This window comes from Achroia grisella, unplaced genomic scaffold, assembly GCF_030625045.1.
Source record: "Achroia grisella isolate CSIRO2021 unplaced genomic scaffold, CSIRO_AGI_Agris_v1 utg567, whole genome shotgun sequence".
Lineage (NCBI taxonomy): Eukaryota > Metazoa > Arthropoda > Insecta > Lepidoptera > Pyralidae > Achroia > Achroia grisella.
The window spans coordinates 2,820,624-2,843,848 of record NW_026712947.1 but is presented as its reverse complement, the minus strand read 5'-3'; the positions used below and the strand labels follow the sequence as shown (position 1 = coordinate 2,843,848).

The following is a 23,225-nucleotide window of genomic DNA, read 5'->3' as shown; positions in this document are numbered from 1 at the left end:
TCCTCGGAAGACCCGGACCTCAGCTTAGGGTCTTGGAAGCCGAGCGGATGACTCCGATGTCGACTTTTATGTCCCTGATTATTGTGCCCTTCAGGTTGCCGGACTTTCTCACGGCGTCTAGTACCTGGCGGGCACCGTCCTCAACTTTATCTCCGAGTTCGTCGGATCCTAGCATATAGTCCTCTTCGGACTCTCGGCAGATAGCAGCCGCAGTCCCGGGGGATTCCGCTTCGGAAGCCGAAGCCTCAGTCTCCATGCGGGACGACGGCATTGCTGTCCGCGCTCCTCTCTTGGCCGATTGCTGGCCCCTGGACCGGTTCGACCTGGACCCCGTCGAGGCAACCTCCACCAGGTCCACCTCATCATCGTCGGAGTCCAACTCCCGACGCTTCTCGATGATCCTCCTCTTGCGGTGTTTCTTGGGTGGCGAGGTCCTTCCTCGAGCCAACCCAAGGCTGTCCCCAGATCTTACTGACAGCGACGAACCTGTCCGCTCAGAGTCCATCTGCGACTCCCTATCAAGTGCGTCGAGAACCTCCAGCTCATCCAGGATCTCGACCCTTCTCATCATCACCCTCCTCAACTCCTCAGCGCTGGTCGTGTCCCCCCCAGAATACGTGGGACAGTCCACCCCCGGCAAATCCGGTGCGGTGGAGGAGGATTCTCCGATCGTTGAACGACCGGTACCTCCCTGGGGTAACTTCTTTTTCCGATCAGCCATGGTCATAATTGTCCTTTTTACGGGTGTGGTCCCGGACTTCGATGAGAAACAGAAAAACGAAGAAACAAACAAAAGACAGAAAGACCAAAAGATAGAAACAAATAGAAAACAACCAAAACAAACTAAACCAAAAACAAATTAAAACCCAAATAAAAAGAAGAACGAAACAACCAAATAAAAGAAGAAGAAACAAAACCAAAAACAAAACGAAGAGAGAAGTTGGGCGGGTTCCTGACTCCGGGATCCTCGACTTTTGTCGAGGCATAGGAATCCTAAACCCGCCCAACCTGCCGGGCTACTGGCCGACATAGTAGCCGTATCCCGAAGGAACGACTACTATCCCGCCCGGGGCGTACCAGAACCAAACCATTGCTCGGCCACCGTTCCCCGCGGACGTATCCACGAGGATGGGGAAGCCTCCCAATGGCAGGCCCATACTAGGAGGTTGCCCGACCACACGCCCCAACCTAACCTAACCTAACCTAACCTAACCTAACCTAACCTAACCTAACCTAACCTAACCTAACCTAACCTAACCTAACCTAACCTAACCTAACCTTTTTTTTTTTTTTTTTTTTTTTTTTTTTTTTTTTCACGTCAGGAAAATCCATCATGGAGAACCATTCCCTTAGGGAAGAATGGATACTGCCGGACTCCTACCTGCTAAAAACCTGACGACTGTTCCTCCTCGACATAATCGCCGTGGCCATGGGATACGCAAAGCATTCACCAAGACCACCGGCATGGTTCCCATCGAAGGGACCTTTCCATCTAGGCGTGCAGGGAACAGTCTCTGCACGCCACCTCCAGACCCTAATGCCTCCCCGGTGAGCTTCGGATTGCCCTAACAATCCTCCACCCTAGGGTCAAATATGGAGTCGATGCCCACCTGATTTTACTCAGGTGTCCATCGACTCCCCCCCACCTGTGGCCTGCGCCGCGGCGCGGGCCTTAGGCGGGCGACACTGCTTTGTGACGCCCACTCTATGGTCGGACTTGCGACCCGCCGCGGCACAGTACCGACAGTTCGGTGATGGCGCGGCGCACCGTGCGGCCTTGTGGCCGGGCTCGCTGCAGCGGAAACATATTCCGCTGCTATCTTGCTCGGCGGTGCATCGCAGGCCCACATGCCCTGTGAGCAAGCAGCGATAGCACCGCTGCGGCCTCGGGTCCAAGGACTGCACCCGCGCCACCATCCACCCTATCCTCAGTCGGCCGGCCTCGACCAACTTCTTCGCGGCGACCACCGGACACCGCACCCAGATGGAGCCCGTACCCTGCGCGTTGCGTCGGATCTCCCCGGTTTTCACCGAGGATTCCCGGCACTCCCCTTCGCGTATGACTGCGACCACGACATCGGCTACCGACACCGAGTCGTCCAGGTCAACGATCCGGAGCTCAGCCGACTTGACTGGTCTCGTGACCCGGACGTCCTCGTGTAGGACCTCCTCAATTTTGGCAGCCAATGCGTCCGCTGCCTCGCCTGTGTTGGTGCCGGGAATCTCTAGGATACGGGCCCCGGTCCTTCCGACTCTGAACCTCAGGTCGGTGATACCGAGCGGGACCAAAGATATTTTGGCCTTCGCCTCGGTGAGCACCGACCTGTAGGTGACGCCCCTCGCCTCGGCTCCCGGCGTCATGGTCAGGACCACTGCCGATGACCGAGGGGGGCGTGCTTTCACCTTCCTCCTCTTCTTGGACCTCTGCGGTTCCTCCGTTTGGCCGCCGCGTGGCCCCTTCGCAGGCTGCGTTTTGGCGGGAGCTGCCTGGCTTGCGCCAGCACCTTTCCGCTTCCCGCGTCGCACAACCGTCGACCAGCCCTCCGCATTTGTTGCCGAGGTTGACGGCTGTGGGACGCGTCCGCCACTGGGCTCCCGTTGCGGGGCCCTGTTAGTCCCTGGACCGGATGATCCAGCAGTAGGCACACTTCTGACCTTTGGAGGCCGTCTCCTCTTCGCCGAGATCCGCTCTTCCATCTCGGCGAAGCGGCTCTCCATCATTTCGCCTACTCGCCGGATGATCCGGTCTTCGGCGTCCTCCCTTAGGACCCGGGGCGGGGCACCTTCCGGCGCAGCCGCCGTCGTTCCGCCGACTACGACTGCAGGAAGCTCAGCCGCAGTCTTCAGGCTCTCCACCTCCTGCAAGGCTTTTTGTAGAGCGCGTCGGTCCAGAGCGTTCAGCTGCTTCAACTCCTCCAGCTTCTGAACGCTCTCCCGTGTCTGCCGCTCCCACCCCTCTCTCTCTGCCTTTAGCGCTGCCAGCTCATCAGCCAGCGCGGCAGAGGATTGCGACGCCATGCGTAGCTCCCGGAATTTTTTCCGCTCCTCCACGGCCTCTTTTAACATGGCCCTCTTCATCTCCTGTACGGTGTGGAGCTCTGCGCGAAGTTTCTGGACCTCTCTCCTGAGGGAGTCTTCTTCGGAGTTGGGGCCCGATCTCGCCTTCAGAGCATCCGCCGCCGAACAGATCGCATGGACTGCGGTCTTTATTTCCCGGACAATAGTGCCCTTCAGGTTCCTCGACTTCTTCACCGCTTCGAGTACCTGCCGGGCACAATTCCCAACTTTAGTTCCCAGCTCGTCGGAACCCAGCATGTTATCGTCCTCAGTTGCTCTTATGGCTGCTACAGCCCCAGACCCGGAGGACTCGGCTTCAGACGCAGAAGCCTCTGTCTCCATGCGCGATTCGGGTGTGGCCGTTCGCATTCCTCCCTTGGCAGCTTGCAGGCCTCTAGCTCGACTAGTCTTAGACCCAGCCGAGGAAACCTCGACCAGGTCGACTTCGTCGTCGTCATCGGAGTCTAACTCCCGACGCTTCTCCACTATCCGCCTTTTCCTGTGTTTCTTGGGCGGCGAGGTACTCCCTCTAGCCGGCCCAAGGCTGTCTTCGGATCTTAAGGACAGCGAGGATCCAGTCCGCTCGGAATCCAACTGGGCTTCCATCTCTATCGCTTTGAGCGCCTCTAGCTGTTCGTAGGACTCAACTCTCCTCATCATCATCTCCCTATACTGCACTTGTGCGCTGGTCGTGTCCCCCCAGAAGACGTGGGACAGCCCACCCCCGGCAAATCCGGTGCGGTGGAGGAGGATTCTCCGGTCGCTGAACGACCGGTACCTCCCTGGGGTAGTTCTTTTTTCCGATCAGCCATCTCCATGTTGTTCCTTTTTACGGGTGTGGTCCCGGTCTCCCACGAACGAAACGAAAACGAAAACAAAACAAAAAGACAGAAAAGAACAAAGATAGAAAAAGACAGAAGACAACCAAAAATAAATAAAACCAAAATAAATAAAACCAAAAACAAAAGAAGATGAACAAACCAAAAAATGAAGACGAACGATAACCAAAAATAAAACGAAGAGAAAGTTGGGGGGGTTCGCCGGCTCCGGCAGCCTCGACTTTGTCGAGGCATGGGAACCGCGAACACGCCCAACCTGCCGGGCTACTGGCCGACATAGTAGTCGTATCCCGAAGGAACGACTACTATCCCGCCCGGGGCGTACCAGAACCAAACCATTGCTCGGCCACCGTTCCCCGCGGACGTATCCACGAGGATGGGGAAGCCTCCCAATGGCAGGCCCATACTAGGAGGTTGCCCGACCCACGCCCCAACCTAACCTAACCTAACCTAACCTAACCTAACCTAACCTAACCTAACCTAACCTAACCTAACCTAACCTAACCTAACCTAACCTAACCTAACCTAACCTAACCTAACCTAACCTAACCTAACCTAACCTAACCTAACCTAACCTAACCTAACCTAACCTAACCTAACCTAACCTAACCTAACCTAACCTAACCTAACCTAACCTAACCTAACCTAACCTAACCTAACCTAACCTAACCTAACCGGAGGTTATAATTGTTTCCGTGGGCTTCTATAGTTTCGCCAGGACGAAATAACATCGCGTTTTAGTATTGCATTTGGTGCCGCCATCTGTTGTGCAGTAGCGATACCAGCAAATATACCGATTTAATTAATTAATTAAGATTTGTCCGGTATTGTTAGATGGGGGGGATGGACAGATGGATGTATGGATGGGTGTATGGATGGGTGTATGGATTGGTGTGGATGGGTGTATGGATGGGTGTATGGATGGGTGTATGGATGGGTGTATGGATGGGTGTATGGATGGGTGTTGTAGCATCGCTAAATATACAAATATGATAGTTATTGCGTTCGTCAAGCAGGTACTTGTTGTCTATTGTATTGCAACGCTCGACAACCGGTCCGTGGTCCGTTTGCTGCCCCCTGCCTCACCTCACCAGCACTCACTTCTGTGATAGACTTACGAGCGCATATACGTCGCCGTTCTTAACGCTAATAGTACCTACCTACTACAACCAGTGTGCAATTATTTTCTTAATATAGTAACGGAAGACCCAGAGTCGAGCAATCCGTACATTCCTAATGAACTATCATTATTAATAAAAATTTTAACATAGGGGCGGGGATCACCACTCGGTTTTGTGTTGAAAATTGTAGAAACAGAGCCAGAATAATTAGAAAAAAAAAAAAAAAAAAAAAAAATTTTTAAGAAAGAGCAGCCAGTCATTCCACTCCGAGTAGTTGAAATAACTTGCTGATTTTCCACAATTTTCAAATTTTAGTTTTTTGAACTTGGACCTGAATTTGGACTTCCAAGGCCTGTGTTACATTTTTGACAGTCAGGCTTACGGACATCTTTTTGTCCACAGCCAAAACAGAAAATTGTTCGTTCAGCTGTACAGTCTCTCATAGAGTGGGTGTTGACGCGGCATCGAACGCAATATGTAGTGGAAATCGGATAACTATGATAATTTGTGGATTTACTTTGATTTTCAAAAGACTTAATTTGATTGTTTTGACACTGAAGATTTTTTAGATTGTCCTTATGCTTGTGTGGTTGGTAGCAAAATTCAGGTGCCAACATTTTTGAGTTAAACACTGGCGGTTGTCTATAATTATCCGAGCGAACCTTAATACGTTCGTAGTTTTTACAGACGGTACGTAAGTCATCAATTGATTTAATATAAGGGCTAGCAGCAATAATAGTGGAGTAACAGGGGTGTATGTTATGAAGAATGATTTCTAGTTTCTCTTCGTCAGATACAGTTTTACTTAGTCGTGAGAACATGCCGTCCATAATGGACAAATAGACTATTATAGTCTCATTTTCTCCTGCGTTCGATCCCGAATTTCAGATATCATACGATAATCATAATCTAATATATCGAAATCATCTTTAAGATGTGCAATTAAGGTAGACCAATCTTTATATTTGTCTGTAACACTACGATACCAGTGTAAAGCGTCACCGGTAAAAAATATCGATAGCGGACTGGAGCATCTTAGCTTCCGAAACTCCCTTAGATAGACGAAACTCCTCTACTCGTTGAATAAAAGCACGGACACAAGACTTTCCATCGTATTTCAATTTCGACAACTCGCTATTTATACCGCGGTCACAAGTGACTGATATGTTTAAATCTGAAGTACTTGGTTTATCCGCCGGTTCAATCTCGCAAGTAGAAGTCGTATGTTCACTTATATTGGATGATTTTGAAAGACTTAACAAGATAGTGTTATATTTATCAAAGCTCTTAGTAATTTTTGACAATAAAACAGAATCTTCAGACTTTTCCGTTTTTTGTATTCTTTGTATTTATGGGACACAGTCACCTAGATACATAAAATAATAATTGCATTTAATAATGTCTAGTAAGACAAATTCAATATTGTCTACTAGGCACTGCTGTATCTAAACTGTGTCACCCCACCTTACATTTTCCTACTTTTATTTAGTATATAAGATCATTATTTTTATGTACACATTGTCAGTTTATCATTATCTGTAAAATACATCGTCTCGACCAGCAACATCGTATTATTTACCCGCAACAGTGGTGACCCCGACGTGATCTGGCCGACGTGGTCGAGACGATACCTGGGAAAACGACGAGATCAAACAAGAGATCTCTGTCTGACGGCATCCTGCGCACCACCAACGATTGCACATTTCCACCGGCTTCCCAGAAGCGGGTCTCACCGGCTCGGAAATTCAAGAGGCATAAAAGTCGTTGGCAATACTGTGCAACAAGGATCCTGCCGTGCTACTGACCCCCAGTAAACACAACTGCCTGCTGGATATAATCTCTGGACGAAAACTTGAAACTGGAAAAATAAAGCAAAAATGCTGTCTACAAAAGTACAGCCAACAGTCACCGCCGACGTCATTGCACACCTGTCGTCACTAATTGCGACACTGCCATCAGAAATTGCTGATATACGCGAAAAGCACTCGCCACACACAAACAGACGCAGCAACTACCGATCTAGGTCAAATTCGCACCTACGGTCATTGCATAGTCGGAAAAATGACTATTATTTATATTATATCATCGCAAATATAAAGAAAAGGCATACAAATGTGACATGCCGCGCTCCTATAGACAACCGTCGGAAAACTAGATTCAACGCAGAATAAGACGGAACGCTATGCTGTTCATCCGTCTAACCGCCTAGCTATAACCGACTCTAACAGTGGCTATAGAATTTTGGTGGACACCGGAGCAAAAATCTCGATGAATAAAAAACAAGCACAGACCAAAGAGAGCGCTAGCGAAATCAAATTATTCGCCGCAAACAATTAATATGAGCAAATGCGAGTTCTTCACAAATGAGTTAGATTTTCTTGGTTATCATATAACGAGCCAAGGGATGAAACCAACGGAAGAAAAATGGCAAGCAATCGACGAGTACCCTAAACCCACGACAGTTGAAGATTTACGTCGTTATTTGGGTATAATGAATTTTTATTGTTACAAAAGTTCATAATATCTTAAATTTTACATTTAACTTTTATAATTTTTTTGTGTGTAATATATATATTTTTTTCTCTCAAGGGGGAATATCTATGGGACACAGTCACCTAGATACATAAAATAATAATTGCATTTAATAATGTCTAGTAAGACAAATTCAATATTGTCTACTAGGCACTGCTGTATCTAAACTGTGTCACCCCACCTTACATTTTCCTACTTTTATTTAGTATATAAGATCATTATTTTTATGTACACATTGTCAGTTTATTATCATCTGTAATATACATCGTCTCGACCAGCAACATCGTATATATCACCCGCAACAGTATTCTATAGTACAAGTGATTTATTAACGATTTTGTTCTATTAAAAAGGGAGTCATTATAAGTTGATTTAAGAGATTCTATATTAACTTTTATTTTGTCTAATGTCTCAGCGCAGCCTTTAATATCCAGCGAAAAATCCAAGACCGAGTCAAGAATTTCATCCGCTGGATATAGTTGAGTCAATTTTGTGACTTGTCGTCGCAATCCCTCCACATTGTCTAAGGGGGATTCTCCTCGTATAGCAACTTCATAGCTTAGTTCAGATTTTTGTAAGAGTAAAAATTTTATTGGGTAAGACATATATTTTTTTTTTTAAATAATAGAAGAATTAACACTAGGTATGTTGTGCAAATAATAATAATAATAAAATACACAGTAAAAGATGAAAAAAATTAAACACAAATGGCAAAAATAAAATATAAAAAATACAAGCATAGAAAGAAAAAAAAAAAAAAAAAAAAAAAAAAAAAAAAAAAAAAAAAAAAAAAAAAAAAAAATTAAAAAAAAAAAAAAAAAAAAAAAAAAAAAAAAGAAAAAGTAAAAACAATTGTATATATATATATAAAAGTTACTGCAACTACTAGTATGAAAATACCTTAAACTTATTTCAAATATAAGAAATAATTAATTCGATTGATGATGTTCAAGTTATTTCTATTAAATTATGTAGTAATTATATATTATTTTACAATTCATATATTCACCCTAGTTCTGCAAAACAATCGACTTCACAATTCTAGCTCACCGAGCAACTTCACACCTACTTACTAAACTAAGATAAGTAGTGAACTGTGACGGAACAATATGATTTATGACCTTTGACCACGGACATGGGCGCCACTGTCGCGTTTGTTATTCTTAAAAAAAAAAAAAAAACAAATACGGCAAATTAAGTATATAAAAAAAATGTATTCATAGTAAAATAAAAAAAATAAAAGAATGGTTGTTTAAACTCAGGGTTGGGTAAGCCTTGGGTCACAAAACATATAGTCCGCTCAGTTCAAGAATAAACACCACTATCCTCGGTCTCCTCGGTTTTCCAGCAATCCTCTCCAGCAAAGCGGCTAAGTCGGTATGCAGTCTCACGAGTATATATATGTATATAGTTTCCAGTCGTCGGGTAGGTGGTTATATTATATCAATATCTACGGTGTTCCCAGTATGGGAACACTTTAAGATTCTATTTTCAATTTATATAAATATTTATAGTGAATTTAAATTCACTCGAAGAAAATAATTGCACACTGGTTGTAGTAGGTAGGTACTATTAGCGTTAAGAACGGCGACGTATATGCGCTCGTAAGTCTATCACAGAAGTGAGTGCTGGTGAGGTGAGGCAGGGGGCAGCAAACGGACCACGGACCGGTTGTCGAGCGTTGCAATACAATAGACAACAAGTACCTGCTTGACGAACGCAATAACTATCATATTTGTATATTTAGCGATGCTACAGTGTATGGATGGGTGTATGGATGGGTGTATGGATGGGTGTATGGATGGGTGTATGGATGGGTGTATGGATGGGTGTATGGATGGGTGTATGGATGGGTGTATGGATGGGTGTATGGATGGGTGTATGGATGGGTGTATGGATGGGTGTATGGATGGGTGTATGGATGGGTGTATGGATGGTTGTATGGATGGGTGTATGGATGGGTGTATGGATGGGTGTATGGATGGGTGTATGGATGGGTGTATGGATGGGTGTATGGATGGGTATATGTATGGATGGGTGTATGGATGGGTGTATGGATGGGTGTATGGATGGGTGTATGGATGGGTGTATGGATGGGTATATGTATGGATGGATGGATGGGCGGATGGATGGATGGATGGATGGATGGATGGATGGATTAATGGATGGATTTATGCATGGATTTATGTATGGTTGGATTGATGGAAGGATGGCTTGATTGATCTATGGATGGAAATTTAGATGAATGGAGGAATGGAAGGGTGGTTGGGTGGATGTATGGATGGATGAATGGAAGGATTGCTGTATGGAAAGATTGCTGGATGGATGGATGGACGTATGCATGGATGGATGGGTGGATGGATGGATGTATGGATGGATGGATTTATGGATGGATGGATGGTTGGATGGATGGATGGGTGGATAGATGTATGTATGAATGGATGGATGGATGGATGGATTCATGGATGTATGCATAGATGGATGCATGGATGTATATATGGATGGATTTATGCATGGATTTATGTATGGTTGTATTGATGGAAGGATGGCTTGATTGATCTATGGATGGATGGAAGTTTAGATGAATGGACGGATGGATGGATGAATGGAAGGGTGGATGGATTGACGGATGGATGGATGAATGGAAGGATTGCTAGATGGATGGAATGATGGATGGATGGACGGACGGACTGATGGATGGATGCTGTACAGTGCGTGAGAAATTTCTGTTTTAATCTTGATCTTGATCATTATTTAAGGGGGGATATTGGCCAGTTTGACATGAACGATAACAGCTGATTCAGATAATTGGTCTAAATCAGATAGCATTTTCCACCAAAAATGAACCACAGCCATATTATAACGATTCTTAGTTTTGACCCCGGGCAATGTATGTGATTTTACAACGCGGAGTATCGCGCGCGGTGACACGTCAGAATGTACGTAGGGACGATACCGTACATAGCAAAACGTTATTAATACGTGATATTCATGTCAGGTTTAATAATCTAATCTAATTTATAATAATTAATAATCTAACAGTACATACATAACGACGAAGCGAATTGGCGGGAACCAAGCCTTGCACTTTATGAATATGGTACAGAAGTTGGAAGTTTGTTAAAATCCTTCGCCACAAATGTCGGCACGTCGTATGGATCGGTCTACTTCAGCAGCGTCATAATGTCCTGCGGGCCTAAAGAATGTAACTTCCAAAAATTTACAGCAGAACAGAATGAAAGTAAATACATAAGAGACGTTTTCTTTCGCATAGGCGGACTGGTGTCACCTGTAATACGTCAAAGACTGTTAGAAAATAGTACTTTAACCTTAGATGTGGCCTTACAGCAAGCTCAATCACTGGAGTTAGCAGAAATTCATAATCAGAATTATCTACGTGACACTAATCCTGTAATAAATAATACTAATAACTGTTCTAATATTCCAGTTTTAAAGAATTCTGTGTCTGCTGACGATAAGAATACTGAAGTCACCGTTGTTGCAATGCCTAATGATAGAAATACGTTTGAGTCTTGCTATTTTTGTGTAGAAAAAAAAAAAAAAAGACATCCACGAAGATTCTGTCCTGCAGCCAGTTCAATGTGTCTTTATTTGGTAAGAGGGGTCATTTTGCTAAAGTCTGTCGAAATAAATCTCAACGCAACGCAGCTACGTCCAACTAAAATCAATCAATCGAAACACTCTCCTGCATACTATCTAGCTTTCTTTTCAAGAACACTTTCTGCTACCAAAAGGGGTCACCCTGCTATTGAAAAGGAGGCCTCAGCAATTATAGAGAGTTTGAGAATATGGAGACAATTACTAATAGGACGAACGCTGAAATTAAACCTAGATTCATAAAATCTTCTGGGACTTTAATAAAGGCTACAACACCATTTGAGCGAATTCCAAGGCCTCTTCCAAGTAGAACTCAAAATAAGTATATTTTAGAATACTTTAGAGTAGATGAATATTCTCGTTTCCCATTTGCCTTTCATGTCCAGAGCTGAAACCGTTGTAAGGAAATTAACTCAATTTTTGAAGTACCCACCTTTGCGCATTCTGATCGAGGGACATCCTTTGTCTCATCAGAATTAAAGGATTTTTTATGTAGCTTAGGAGTAGCTACAAGTTATTTACATATCACCTTATAATCCTCAAGGGAATGGCCAAACAGAGCGTTATAATGGCATTATTTGGAAAACTATTCGACTATCACTTATGTCTCTTAAGCTACCTATAAGTGCTTGGGAGTCAGTTATTTACCCAAACATTACATTGCATTCGTTCATTATTATGCACCAGTACTGGGTGCATGACAGAATGTTTTCTCAGGCTGAGGTCCTGAGCGTGCGATCACGCGACACATATGAGCACCAATAAAAAAGGTGGATACTCCACCCCTATGTAATTTAATAAAAAACGTTATGTTGCTGCAATAAACGCTACATAGAAGAGGTCACAGTTTCATTTAAAATAAAAAAAAAACACTCTTCCTAACCAAAAAACAAATTAACAGGAACAGATTTGAAAGACGGGATAGTAACTTTGATAAAAACATTAGTCACATCGTCAGAGTATAAATTTTGAAAAATTCATCATATATTTTCAATGGCAGTTGGATAAAGAATTGCCTCAAGATTTTTGGACGAGTCTATTTCAAAGATACCTTACAAGGTTTCATCATAGGTGTAGATATAGGTGGTCATACCATAGGCCGGAGATTGGGGTTGTAGTTTTAGTTAAGGGACATGACTTGCCTACCAGTCCATGGCTGCTCGGAGAGTGGTTGCTAAATATCCAGGTAAAAATAACATCACTCGGATACCTAGTTGCTATTAGAAATCAAATTTCACTACTTAAACGCCCTCTTTCCAATTTATATGTACTACCTATTGAAGAATAAATTGTGTTAGCTGTAACTTCCGCTGGTGGCGCCACCGTCGTGCGGCGCGTCTATAAAAGGCTGCGAAACCCGGTGCGCGGCCTCTTTTGGTCGACAGACGTGCTCTCGTATTTGCTTTATAAATTCTTGTACTGATTTTGTTAAAATTAATTATACGATTTCTTTTATTAAATTTATAAATTTCTTTTATTTAATTAAATTTAGAGGTCATTCCTAACAATTGTTTCTCTTTTAATAGTGTTGGTTAATTATTTAGTTCATTTTATGAGCCCTACCATCTATAGTTGACTTGTGTATGATATGAATATGTTATTGGCCTACATTGGTTATTACATAGGGAAAAATTAAATAATTGAATTGATGATATAATTGAATGACATTGTATGATATAAGAAAAATCTTACCTTTATACCTTAGAATTATACCTTTTTAGTATTAGTATGAGATGTAGATGTTTTTAAAATAAAGTTTTAAAAGGTTACAATACGTTTTTTTCCCAGCTTTGTTCAAATTTTTAAAAAGAAAGTTTGCATCTAGTTTATCTTCTAATTTTCTTGTTATTCTTCAATATGCTTCAATATAATTTTAATTAGGAAACTAAGTACCTTGAATAAAAAAAAACAAATATGGTAAAATTTTTATAATTTTATATATTTTATATATGGATGATATTTTCACCACATTTTGAAAACAAAGCATAACTAATAACTACAAGACTAAGGACTGTAAATTTTAGTATTCTTGTTAGATAATAGGTATCACTACCCTCTATAACCCGTTGGTCCACTACTTACGGGACAGCCTGTATATTCATGGTCCATTGTCCAAATGGACAAATTATATCCTTGGTGGGCGGAATGTATAAGTTTGTTAGTTTACATAGAACTTTTAGTACACGAACTACATACTAGATGTCGATATGTTAAAAGTAGACAGCGATATCGTTTAGTTTTGTTACTACGTATAAGTGTAAAATATTTTCTCGGAACAAAACCTTTTATTAGTTCAACAATCCATCATCAGAAGAGAAATGTATTTAAATGTGACTCTGACTATATGAAACTACACTACATAGATGTATAAGTAAATAAATGAATGTCGTTTTCTTTTTCTTCAAATTTAATTATCTATTTTAGTTATTTATTACATTTTTATGATATACTAATTGTCAGGAAACCCTCAGTATAATAAATGATAAAAATATATTAAACGTAGTCCATGTTCTTTTTCATACCGATGACTGTTGGACTGTTGAAAATCGATGTTGTGCGGTCTTTCAATTATATATCGATGGCGAGATAAATTAATAAAATGATACTACATTTCCAATTTTCAACATATATTTATATTTTTAATGTAACAATTTTTGACATATCTATTTATTTTCCTGTAACAAATTAATGCAGGCTGCCAGTAACTGTCAATCTGCAACAGTTGGCAACACTAGTGATATATCATCTATACCCAATTCGAATTCGAATTATCTGTACCAGCCACAGGGTACTGTATTATATTGGTACCAGCGCACAGCCGTACATATCAATAAGTATCTTTCGAATGTTTTTCAGTTTCATTTTATTTATATTATCAGCGTTTAATTAATTTTTTTTTAATATATTTGGAATAATACGATATATATCTAGTACAAAATAATGTCTATTGAAATTGAATCAGCGGAGTAAGTGTTCTAAAAATATGTTTACACATTAATGTTTACATCGTAGTATCTATTTATTTTAACTTTAATGTTTCATTTTCAGTGTGATCCGCTTGATCCAGCAGTATCTGAAGGAATCAAATCTCAATAAGACACTACAGACCTTACAAGTAAATAAAAAAATAACATGTTCTGTTTAAATAACAATTGTTATAGGTTATATACATACAGGACCGCGGTGCCGCCTTAGCATCCACTATATGTGTATTTGATGACCTGCCAAAGTAATCAATAAGACCTAATACATATAATATATCACCGTACCGGAAGACAAGCTAACTAATATCATAATTATTTTTAATGGATAGTGCAGGACACAATTTTTATATTTTATATTTTATTTCCTACAATAGTATTCTGACTTTGTCGTTGGTATGTGATACATTACAGTACACACACACACAAAGAATGTAACAAAATTGTGATGTCTGTATAATCTATATTCTTTTTCAATGTTATCTTAAATAAATTCTAATTAACAGGAGGAAACGGGAGTGTCTCTGAACACAGTGGACAGTGTGGACGGGTTCTGTGCCGACATAAACAATGGACACTGGGACACAGTGTTGAAAGCGACAGCATCACTGAAGCTGCCCGACAAGAAGCTGATGGACCTGTACGAGCAAGTGGTGCTGGAGCTGATCGAGCTGCGGGAGCTCGGCGCTGCGCGCACCATGCTGCGACAAACGCATCCGTGTCTGCTTATGAAACAGAAGGAGACCGACCGGTACATACACCTCGGTTGGTACCACTTTGTTCTATTAGGTTACAGTACAATACTGACCTATATATACCTACCCACAGGATAGGGGTAATTTTTCAAATTCAGCTAAATGGCACAAGAAGTAAAAGATCATCATATTTGTTACAGTTATTTATTTATATGTTTGAGGGACCATGTTTACAATTATTAAAACCTGCAATAAATGTAGTTATATAGTGTAGACTTCATACTGTTTGCCTGGGCACATTGACAGTCATACTTTTCATTTAGTTTAAGTTTGCGAGTACTGGATGTAATGAAATTAAATTAAATTTATTTGCTTATTATACTGTTAGATATTCGGTAATATGTCCAGGTAATAATATTATCGGCGACCGTTTAATCGCCCTAATTTACAGGCATGCAAGTTTTGAGTATATCCTAATGTAATGTTGAGAAGTGAGTGTGAGTTATCGAGGCGGCCCGTGGTGTGCAGAGAACCTGTTGTCGCGGTCGTACTTCGACCCGCGCGAGGCGTACGGCGGCGGCGGCGGCGGAGGCGGAGGCGCAGGCGGAGGCGGAGGCAAGGAGCGGCGCCGCGCGGCGGTGGCGGCGGCGCTGGCCGGGGAGGTGTCGGTGGTGGCCAGCTCGCGACTGCTGGCGCTGCTCGGGCAGGCCCTCAAGTGGCAGCAGCACCAGGGCCTGCTGCCGCCCGGTCGGTCCACCCCTCGCTTACCATACCTATGTTCCATCGCCCTCTCTGAACGAGTCTGTGTCAGGAGTCCATGTACGACGACAGCACTGTGAATGTGAGCCGTCATGTGTGGGCCTGTGAGCATACTACTATATCCGCACTATTGAAGTGTTGGAATGACAGCGGAAACAATAAATCGGGACTGGTTTCTGGTGCTCTCTCTTTTTTAATAAATAGTACAGTACTACTACTGCAACAAACTTTGATTAAATTATTTAAATAACTTTAGAGAACAAACTATATGTGGCCGCACATTATATAAATATTCAATAATGTAACCCCAAAAAAATTGCTAAAGAAAAAGTTTCATTGTTCTAGTTTCAATATTCATGATACAATCTTTCATTTCCTATTTTATATAATCTAAAAGCTTCTAGCTTTGAAATAACAATACTTGCATACAAACCATAATCTTCTTTTTTCATTCAAATCGGATAGGTAGTTTTGGGGTGAAAGCGAAACAGAGTTACTTTCGCATTTATATTATTACATATAAATATTATTATTATCAATATAAAACAAAAACAGAACTTCATGAAATACAAATTTGAATATATTATGTATATGATATTGCTATATGTATATTGCTTGTATCATACATAATGTTACATTTACATCCAGCCGCTTCCCCTGTAACTCGCGCTGCCAGAAATATTGCCGCGTCAGTGTCGACGCGAGTGAGTGTCGTTTACACTCAACTCTCATACTTATTTGCCGGGCGACAACTCAGCGAGAGGGCTGAATGTAAACACACGCTGCCAGTCCTTTGACTCGCGCACGAAATCCGACAATCGAGGAAGCGCCTAGCAGCGCGAGTGGCAGCGCCAATGGCATGGGAAGTATCGTGTTTACACTCTCGCGCTGCTCACGTCCCTGCCCACTCGGGCTGAGTGTAAATTGAGCTTAATACATATAGCTTAATATGATTTTTATAATGACAATCGCCGTGATTGTTTTAGGAACTACAATCGATCTGTTTCGCGGTAAGGCTGCTATAAGGGACGAGGAGGACGACCAGTGCCCGACTCAACTTTCCAAAATAATTAAATTCGGTCAGAAGTCACACGTGGAGTGTGCCAGGTGATTATATATACTGATTAATATATTTCATTAATTATTTTCGATGCATTAATTACATTATTACTAAAGATTATAGAAATTATGGATTATGGAGAGTCATGTGATATGTTCAGTTTAAATTTAATAAAGATATTTTTTATAGATACTGAGAAATAAATGATCTTATTAGTATTTGTCACACTCATTACAACCTTATTGATTGTGTTGTGATTTTCGAGAACGAACTACAAAAACAATCTAAAATAATTGGTGCTGGTGTAGACTTCATAGTAACTACAGAAGCACTCTTTATATTCTAAATTTTGCAACAGTATCGGATATTGGGGCATTTATAAAGCGAGTTTATATAAATGTCGACGATAGGTTCTCTCCGGACGGCCAGTACTTGGTGACCGGGTCGGTGGACGGGCTGGTGGAGGTGTGGAACTTCACGACGGGCAAGATCCGCAAGGACCTGCGCTACCAGGCGCACGAGGAGTACATGAGCATGGAGGAGGCCGTGCTCAGCCTCGCGTTCGGACGAGACAGCGACACGCTCGCCGCCGGCTCCAACGACGGCAAGATCAAGGTACCGCGCACCACTTATATGACCAACCAATGATGTTTTGTAGCTTTGTATTGAATCATTGTATTTTTTTTATACTACGATGATGACAATCAAGCATACGGCCCATCTGATGGTAAATGGTTACCGTAGCCTATGAACGCCTGACACACCAGGGGTATCACGTGCGCGTTGCCGATTGTATAATAATGATTGACGGCCTCGATGGTCTAGCACAGCGCCTTTCTTCCGACGATCGCGGGTTCGATTCCTCGTATGGCACAAACATTTTGTATTCGAGAGTATGATTGTTCGTACCGGTTTGAATGTTTTCTATGTACATATAATGTGTATTTAAGGAAAAAAATATATATCTATGTACTTGTATCAGTTATATAATTCGGGTCTAGATGGCGCTGTGTGTCGCATAATATTGTTTAGTACCCCAGATGCGACCAGCTTTTTGAGGAACTCATTCATTGAAATAAAATCGAATGTGCGCGGGCGCAGGTGTGGAAGGTGTCGTCGGGGCAGGTGCTGCGGAGGCTGGACCGCGCGCACTCCAAGGGCGTCACGTGTCTGCAGTTCACTCGGGACAACTCGCAGATCCTCTCCGCCTCCTTCGACCGCACCATCAGGTACTAGGCACCATCAGGTACTAGTAGTTATATCTAATATTATAACAAATATTTAACATTTTAATTATTTATCTCTTAAACCTGTCATATCTAACGGGCGGGTGCGGTGCACAGGATTCACGGGCTGAAGTCTGGCAAGATCCTGAAGGAGTTCCGCGGGCACTCGTCGTTCGTGAACGAGGCGGTGTTGACCCCGGACGGGCACGCGGTGCTGAGCGGGTCCTCGGACGGCAGCGTGCGGGTGTGGTCGGTGCGCAGCGGCGAGTGCACGGCCACCCTCAAGCCGCTCGGCGGCGGCGAGCCGCCCGTCAACTCCCTGCTGCTCACGCCCAAGAACCCCGAGCACTTCGTGGTGTGCAACCGCACCAACACCGTGGCCATCATGAACATGCAGGGCCAGATCGTGCGCTCGCTGTCGTCGGGGCGGCGCGAGGCGGAGGGCGGGGCGCTGGTGGCGGCCGCGCTGGGGGCCCGGGGCCGGCTCGTGTACTGCGCCGGGGAGGACCTCGTGCTGTACGCCTTCTGCGCCGCCACCGGCAAACTCGAGCGGACCATCAACGTACGTACCCGACGACTGCTCACACTACTCGCGCGGCGAGGATCGCACCGCCGACCTCCGCAGACATTCCTTCATTTCAGGGACACCAACAGTGAATGAAACTATACGTTACTAACATTAATTTATTTACAAGAATTTTAGCTATTTACATAATATAAAAAATAATAGAAAAGTATCTTTATATTATAACGGACGCTCACTTGTCACTTGATGCACTTGTACAGTTTCGTAGATTATTTTAATACATATTATTTCCTACTCCTACTATAAACATAATGTAATGCGATATAAACGAATGAAACATTGATTGCAGATTCACGAGAAGGCTGTCATTGGGCTGACGCACCACCCGCATCAGAACCTGCTGGCGACGTACAGCGAGGACGGTCTCCTCAAGTTATGGAAACCTTAAACGGAACCGTCCCCCCCACCCCACAAGGCATACTAGGATATTAATTGGCGAACGTCGCGCTGATTACATGGCCAGTATGTCGTAATATGTCTAAGTACACATATACCAGACGATGCAACCTCGTTTGCGGAGATCTATATATGAAGACTACGCGACACGTCCGGCCCGCTGCTCGGATGTATACCGTTATAGTACAGGACGTGGCGAGTGGTTGAAATTAAAAAAGCAATGAGAGAAGGAGTGCGGCGCGGCGCGGCTCGGACGCTCGCCTACCGCGCGGTAAGATGCTAATCAAATACTGCACCAAGAAATGTCAGTATTTCATTAATTGCAATGAACATTTATTTTTATCTAAAGACTTTATCGGATATATTTAGTAAATGTACTTTTAAAGGTTCAAGAAAAGTGTAATTAACAGCGTTTACAATAGGACTAGTAAAATGAATAATATGTGTCATGTTAACAACTATGGACTGTAAAATGAAAATTGTCGCTCTCCGTAAACGAGGCTCTACATTCGCCGACATCGGCCGCGTGTTGTTTCGAGTCATCAGTGCTCACTACTGATCAGTCCTACATGTATAAGTTTTAAGTTATTTTTTAATAATAAGTGTTCTATACATACAAACTAGTTTTATTGTGATCCCAAAATCAACCCCAGAGTGAAACTGTAGGAATCAGAGCCATTGAACCTCACTCACAATGCTTTTGATGATGTGAAGAGTGAAATCGAAATAAATAAAAAAAAAGTAGGCCTATAGGTATCGTTGCGGGGTGAGCTCAGTTTAGGTGGAAGGGGTGAACTCAGTTGGGCGGCGCGCGCGGGGTGAGCTCGGTGGAGGAGCAGGACGCGGGGTGAGCTCGGTGGAGGAGCAGGACGCGGGGTGAGCTCGGTGGAGGAGCAGGACGCGGGGTGAGCTCGGTGGAGGAGCAGGACACGGGGTGAGCTCGGTGGAGGCGGGACACACGCGCTCGGGGGCGGGGCCGGGCGGCGGCGGGGTGCGCGAGGGGGCGCGCGCCGACTCGCGGCAGGGCGCGCATGCGGCGGCGGGGGTCAGTGGGGGGGCGGGGCCGGGGGGCGGGGGCGGGCGCGGGGTGCGCGGGCGCGCGCGCGCGCGCCGACACGCGCTCGCTGGGCTCGTAGCGCAGCATGCGGCGGCGGGGTCAGTGGGGGGGCGGCAGGGGCGGGCGGGGCAGGGCGCGGGCGGGGCCGGGGGGGGCGAGCGCGGGGTGCGCGAGCGCGGCGCGCGCCGACACGCGCTCGCTGGGCTCGTAGCGCAGCATGCGGCGGCGGGGGGTCAGTGGGGGGGCGGCAGGGGCGGGCGGGGCAGGGCGGGGGCGGGGCCGGGGGGGGCGAGCGCGGGGTGCGCGAGCGCGGCGCGCGCCGACACGCGCTCGCTGGGCTCGTAGCGCAGCATGCGGCGGCGGGGTCAGTGGGGGGGCGGCAGGGGCGGGCGGGGCAGGGCGCGGGCGGGGCCGGGGGGGGCGAGCGCGGGGTGCGCGAGCGCGGCGCGCGCCGACACGCGCTCGCTGGGCTCGTAGCGCAGCATGCGGCGGCGGGGTCAGTGGGGGGGCGGCAGGGGCGGGCGGGGCAGGGCGCGGGCGGGGCCGGGGGGGGTGAGCGCGGGGTGCGCGAGCGCGGCGCGCGCCGACACGCGCTCGCTGGGCTCGTAGCGCAGCATGCGGTCGAAGAGCGCGGCGGCGGGGTCGTGGCGGGCGGCGGGGGCGAGCAGGGCGCGGGCGGGGCGCGGGGGCCAGCGCGGGAAGGCGGCGCGGTAGTCGGGCAGGCGGCGCGCGGCGGGCCACACGGCGCCGCCGGGGGTGCCCAGCGCGCGGAACACGCGGAACAGCTGGTCGATCTCGCTGTCGCCCGGGAACAGCGTGCGCCCGCTCGCCTGCGGGGACCGACCACCGAGTTACTGTTATCGTTCGACGTCGTATCGTTTTAAAAAAAACATAAATAATATGCACAAACGGCGCTACGTTAATCGTCCTGAGATATTAATCATTATTTAAGTGAAGCGATATTCGGAATTTATCACTATGAATATTGAGCGGAAGGAATAAAAAACGGCACGGAGGACGAACCATCTCTGCGAATATGCACGCGAGGCTCCAGACGTCGACGGCGGTGGAGTAGAACTTGGCGCCGAGCAGTATCTCCGGCGCGCGGTACCAGAGCGTGACGACCTCGTGCGTGTAGGCCCGCACGGGGATGGCGAAGGCGCGCGCGAGCCCGAAGTCGGCTAGCTTGATGTGGCCCTCCGCGTCCACCAGCAGGTTCTGCGGCTTGAGGTCGCGGTGCAGCACGCGCCGCCCGTGGCAGTACGCGATGCCGTCGAGCAGCTGCCGCAGGTAGCTCTGTGTGCAGGTGCTTCACTACACTAGTCTGCACTTCACACCCAGGATTGTATAGATATAACCAATTTTCATTAAAAAAAAAATTGAATATCAGAACAATCCTGGGTAGGGTGGTAGAATTCAATCCAGTTAAAAAAAAACCAAGTGAATTCATAAACTGATTTCTCAGTTTACGGCATCGACAGGCTTCGTGCCTTGATGCACAAAGAACCAAAGGAAATAAGTGAACTTACTTTGACCAGATCGAGGGGCAATGGCCCTTTATTGATGTCCATGAGCCGTTTAAGGTCCATATGTAGAAATTCAAAGACCAGGTAAAGTTTATTCTCTGTGAGCAGCACATCTAGCAGCTGCACCACCGATGGGTGCTTCAGCTCACGCAGCACTGAGATCTCGCGCAATGCAGTCGATGGTACACCCTCAGGTTCACTGCAAATGAAAATTCTTTATTTCAACAAGACATACTCCTGTTCTATCAGTTCCCTTATATCATCAAATTATAAACATATTTCCCTCAACAACGTCGATGGTCTAGCGGTTTAGTTTCCATGCTTGATTCCTCATATGGCACAAAATATGTGTTCATGATTAATTTTTTGCATATCTGGGTGTTTTCTATGTATAATATGTATGTATTTACAAAAAAATGTCTATATATTTGTATCAGTTATCTAGTACCCATAACACAAGCTTTTGCTAGCTTAACTAGATAGCACTGTGGGAATTATCCTGAGATTATTATTAATTTCCTTGGCAAGGTAGTATATTTTTAATATACTATCAAATCATAATCAAATATTAATTTAGGTAGATATCCAATATTATAAAAGGCCTTTTTTTAATAATAAATAATTATTCAAAGAATTGTATTGTATTCAAAGAATATATTTAACTCAGGCTTTATGTGAGATATTGCAAGTGAGACTTGAAGAATAGTTTTATATTATTAAATTATTTATTTATTTTATTTAAAAATAAAACTGTAATTGAAATTAAAGTATAAATTCTCTTGCCACATATACCTGATATGTTTTGTATAAATTCATTATTTGTTATTATAATCTTGTCCTTTAACTAAATTCATAATCTCAGTTTGTGTGGTATTCATATCATAGTGATGAAGAATTTAGCACAATTATTCTGCTTTTATTTGTGAGACCAGTGGACTAGTCCTCATATTTTATAAATTGTATCTACATTATATAGTGCTATCAATATGTTATCTGTCCAATATTAGTGTAGGGGATTATATAAAATAAAATATAAAAATAAACAATATGAGCAGTTTTAGTCAATCTTGCTGCAAGTCTATGAACCCTACATAGTATAAACTATGATATAGAAATTACTTGGGATATGATTTAATAACCTTTATTCAATAGAAGTAAAGTTCAAAAGTGGACAAATAGTTTGAGTTTTAAAGTAAAAAAAAATTTTGCCCATCTTGTGGCAGCTTTTCGAAAAAAAAAAATATAACTGTGACTATTCAAAAGTGCTTAAATTTAAGTTGATTTGAATAAATGATTTCTATTTCCACTAGGTACCATGCAAAGCAAAACCTGGGGATTTAGTGTGAAATTCGAAATTTGTTTTTCGATATTTTCGAGCAGAGAGTTGGACCTGAATGTGTAAAAAGTACAGAATAAATTTATTAAACTGGATATAATTATTTAAAACGGAAAATTGAAAGAAAGAAGAAACCACATACTTGTAATTATTCGCGCCAAAACTTACTTTTCAAGTTTTATTTTTTTTAGTGCGATTTCTTGTCCGGTTGTCCTGTCTCTTGCCTTATACACTACACCATAAGTTCCTTCTCCAATTTTTTCTACTGTGGAATAATTTTCCATTGTTTTAATAAAGTATTTGATAGAGTTTTAACAAAGAATATAAATTATAATGGCATTTTCATTTGATTTCGCTTCAGAATGTTGACTGCTGTGAATCTGATTGACAGAATGAAAGATTTGGTTTCGGTAGTGTAGTAACTTTGACTGACATG

The 23,225-nt window shown here is 44.1% G+C and overlaps 2 protein-coding genes and 1 pseudogene across 2 annotated transcripts; 1 reads left to right on the top strand and 2 right to left on the bottom strand.

Moving 5' to 3' along the window:
- Positions 1-5,328: 5,328 nt before the first annotated feature.
- LOC131848654 (uncharacterized) lies at positions 5,329-6,366 on the bottom strand (annotated as a pseudogene).
- Positions 6,367-13,953: 7,587 nt separating this feature from the next.
- LOC131848613 (WD40 repeat-containing protein SMU1) lies at positions 13,954-19,626 on the top strand. The gene is made up of 9 exons (XM_059198532.1): positions 13,954-14,133; positions 14,216-14,282; positions 14,655-14,913; positions 15,372-15,590; positions 16,589-16,709; positions 17,073-17,277; positions 17,764-17,891; positions 18,006-18,450; positions 18,764-19,626. Exons 1-9 carry the CDS (start codon positions 14,108-14,110, stop codon positions 18,860-18,862), a joined length of 1,569 nt encoding a protein of 522 aa, XP_059054515.1. The 5' UTR covers positions 13,954-14,107; the 3' UTR covers positions 18,863-19,626.
- A 798-nt stretch (positions 19,627-20,424) lies between these two features.
- Positions 20,425-23,168, bottom strand: LOC131848653 (cyclin-dependent kinase 2). The gene is made up of 4 exons (XM_059198575.1): positions 22,958-23,168; positions 21,457-21,652; positions 20,951-21,223; positions 20,425-20,757 (listed from the first exon to the last, which is right to left on the bottom strand). The coding sequence occupies exons 1-4, from the start codon at positions 23,071-23,073 to the stop codon at positions 20,425-20,427; spliced, it is 918 nt and encodes a 305-aa protein (XP_059054558.1). The 5' UTR covers positions 23,074-23,168.
- Positions 23,169-23,225: the final 57 nt, after the last annotated feature.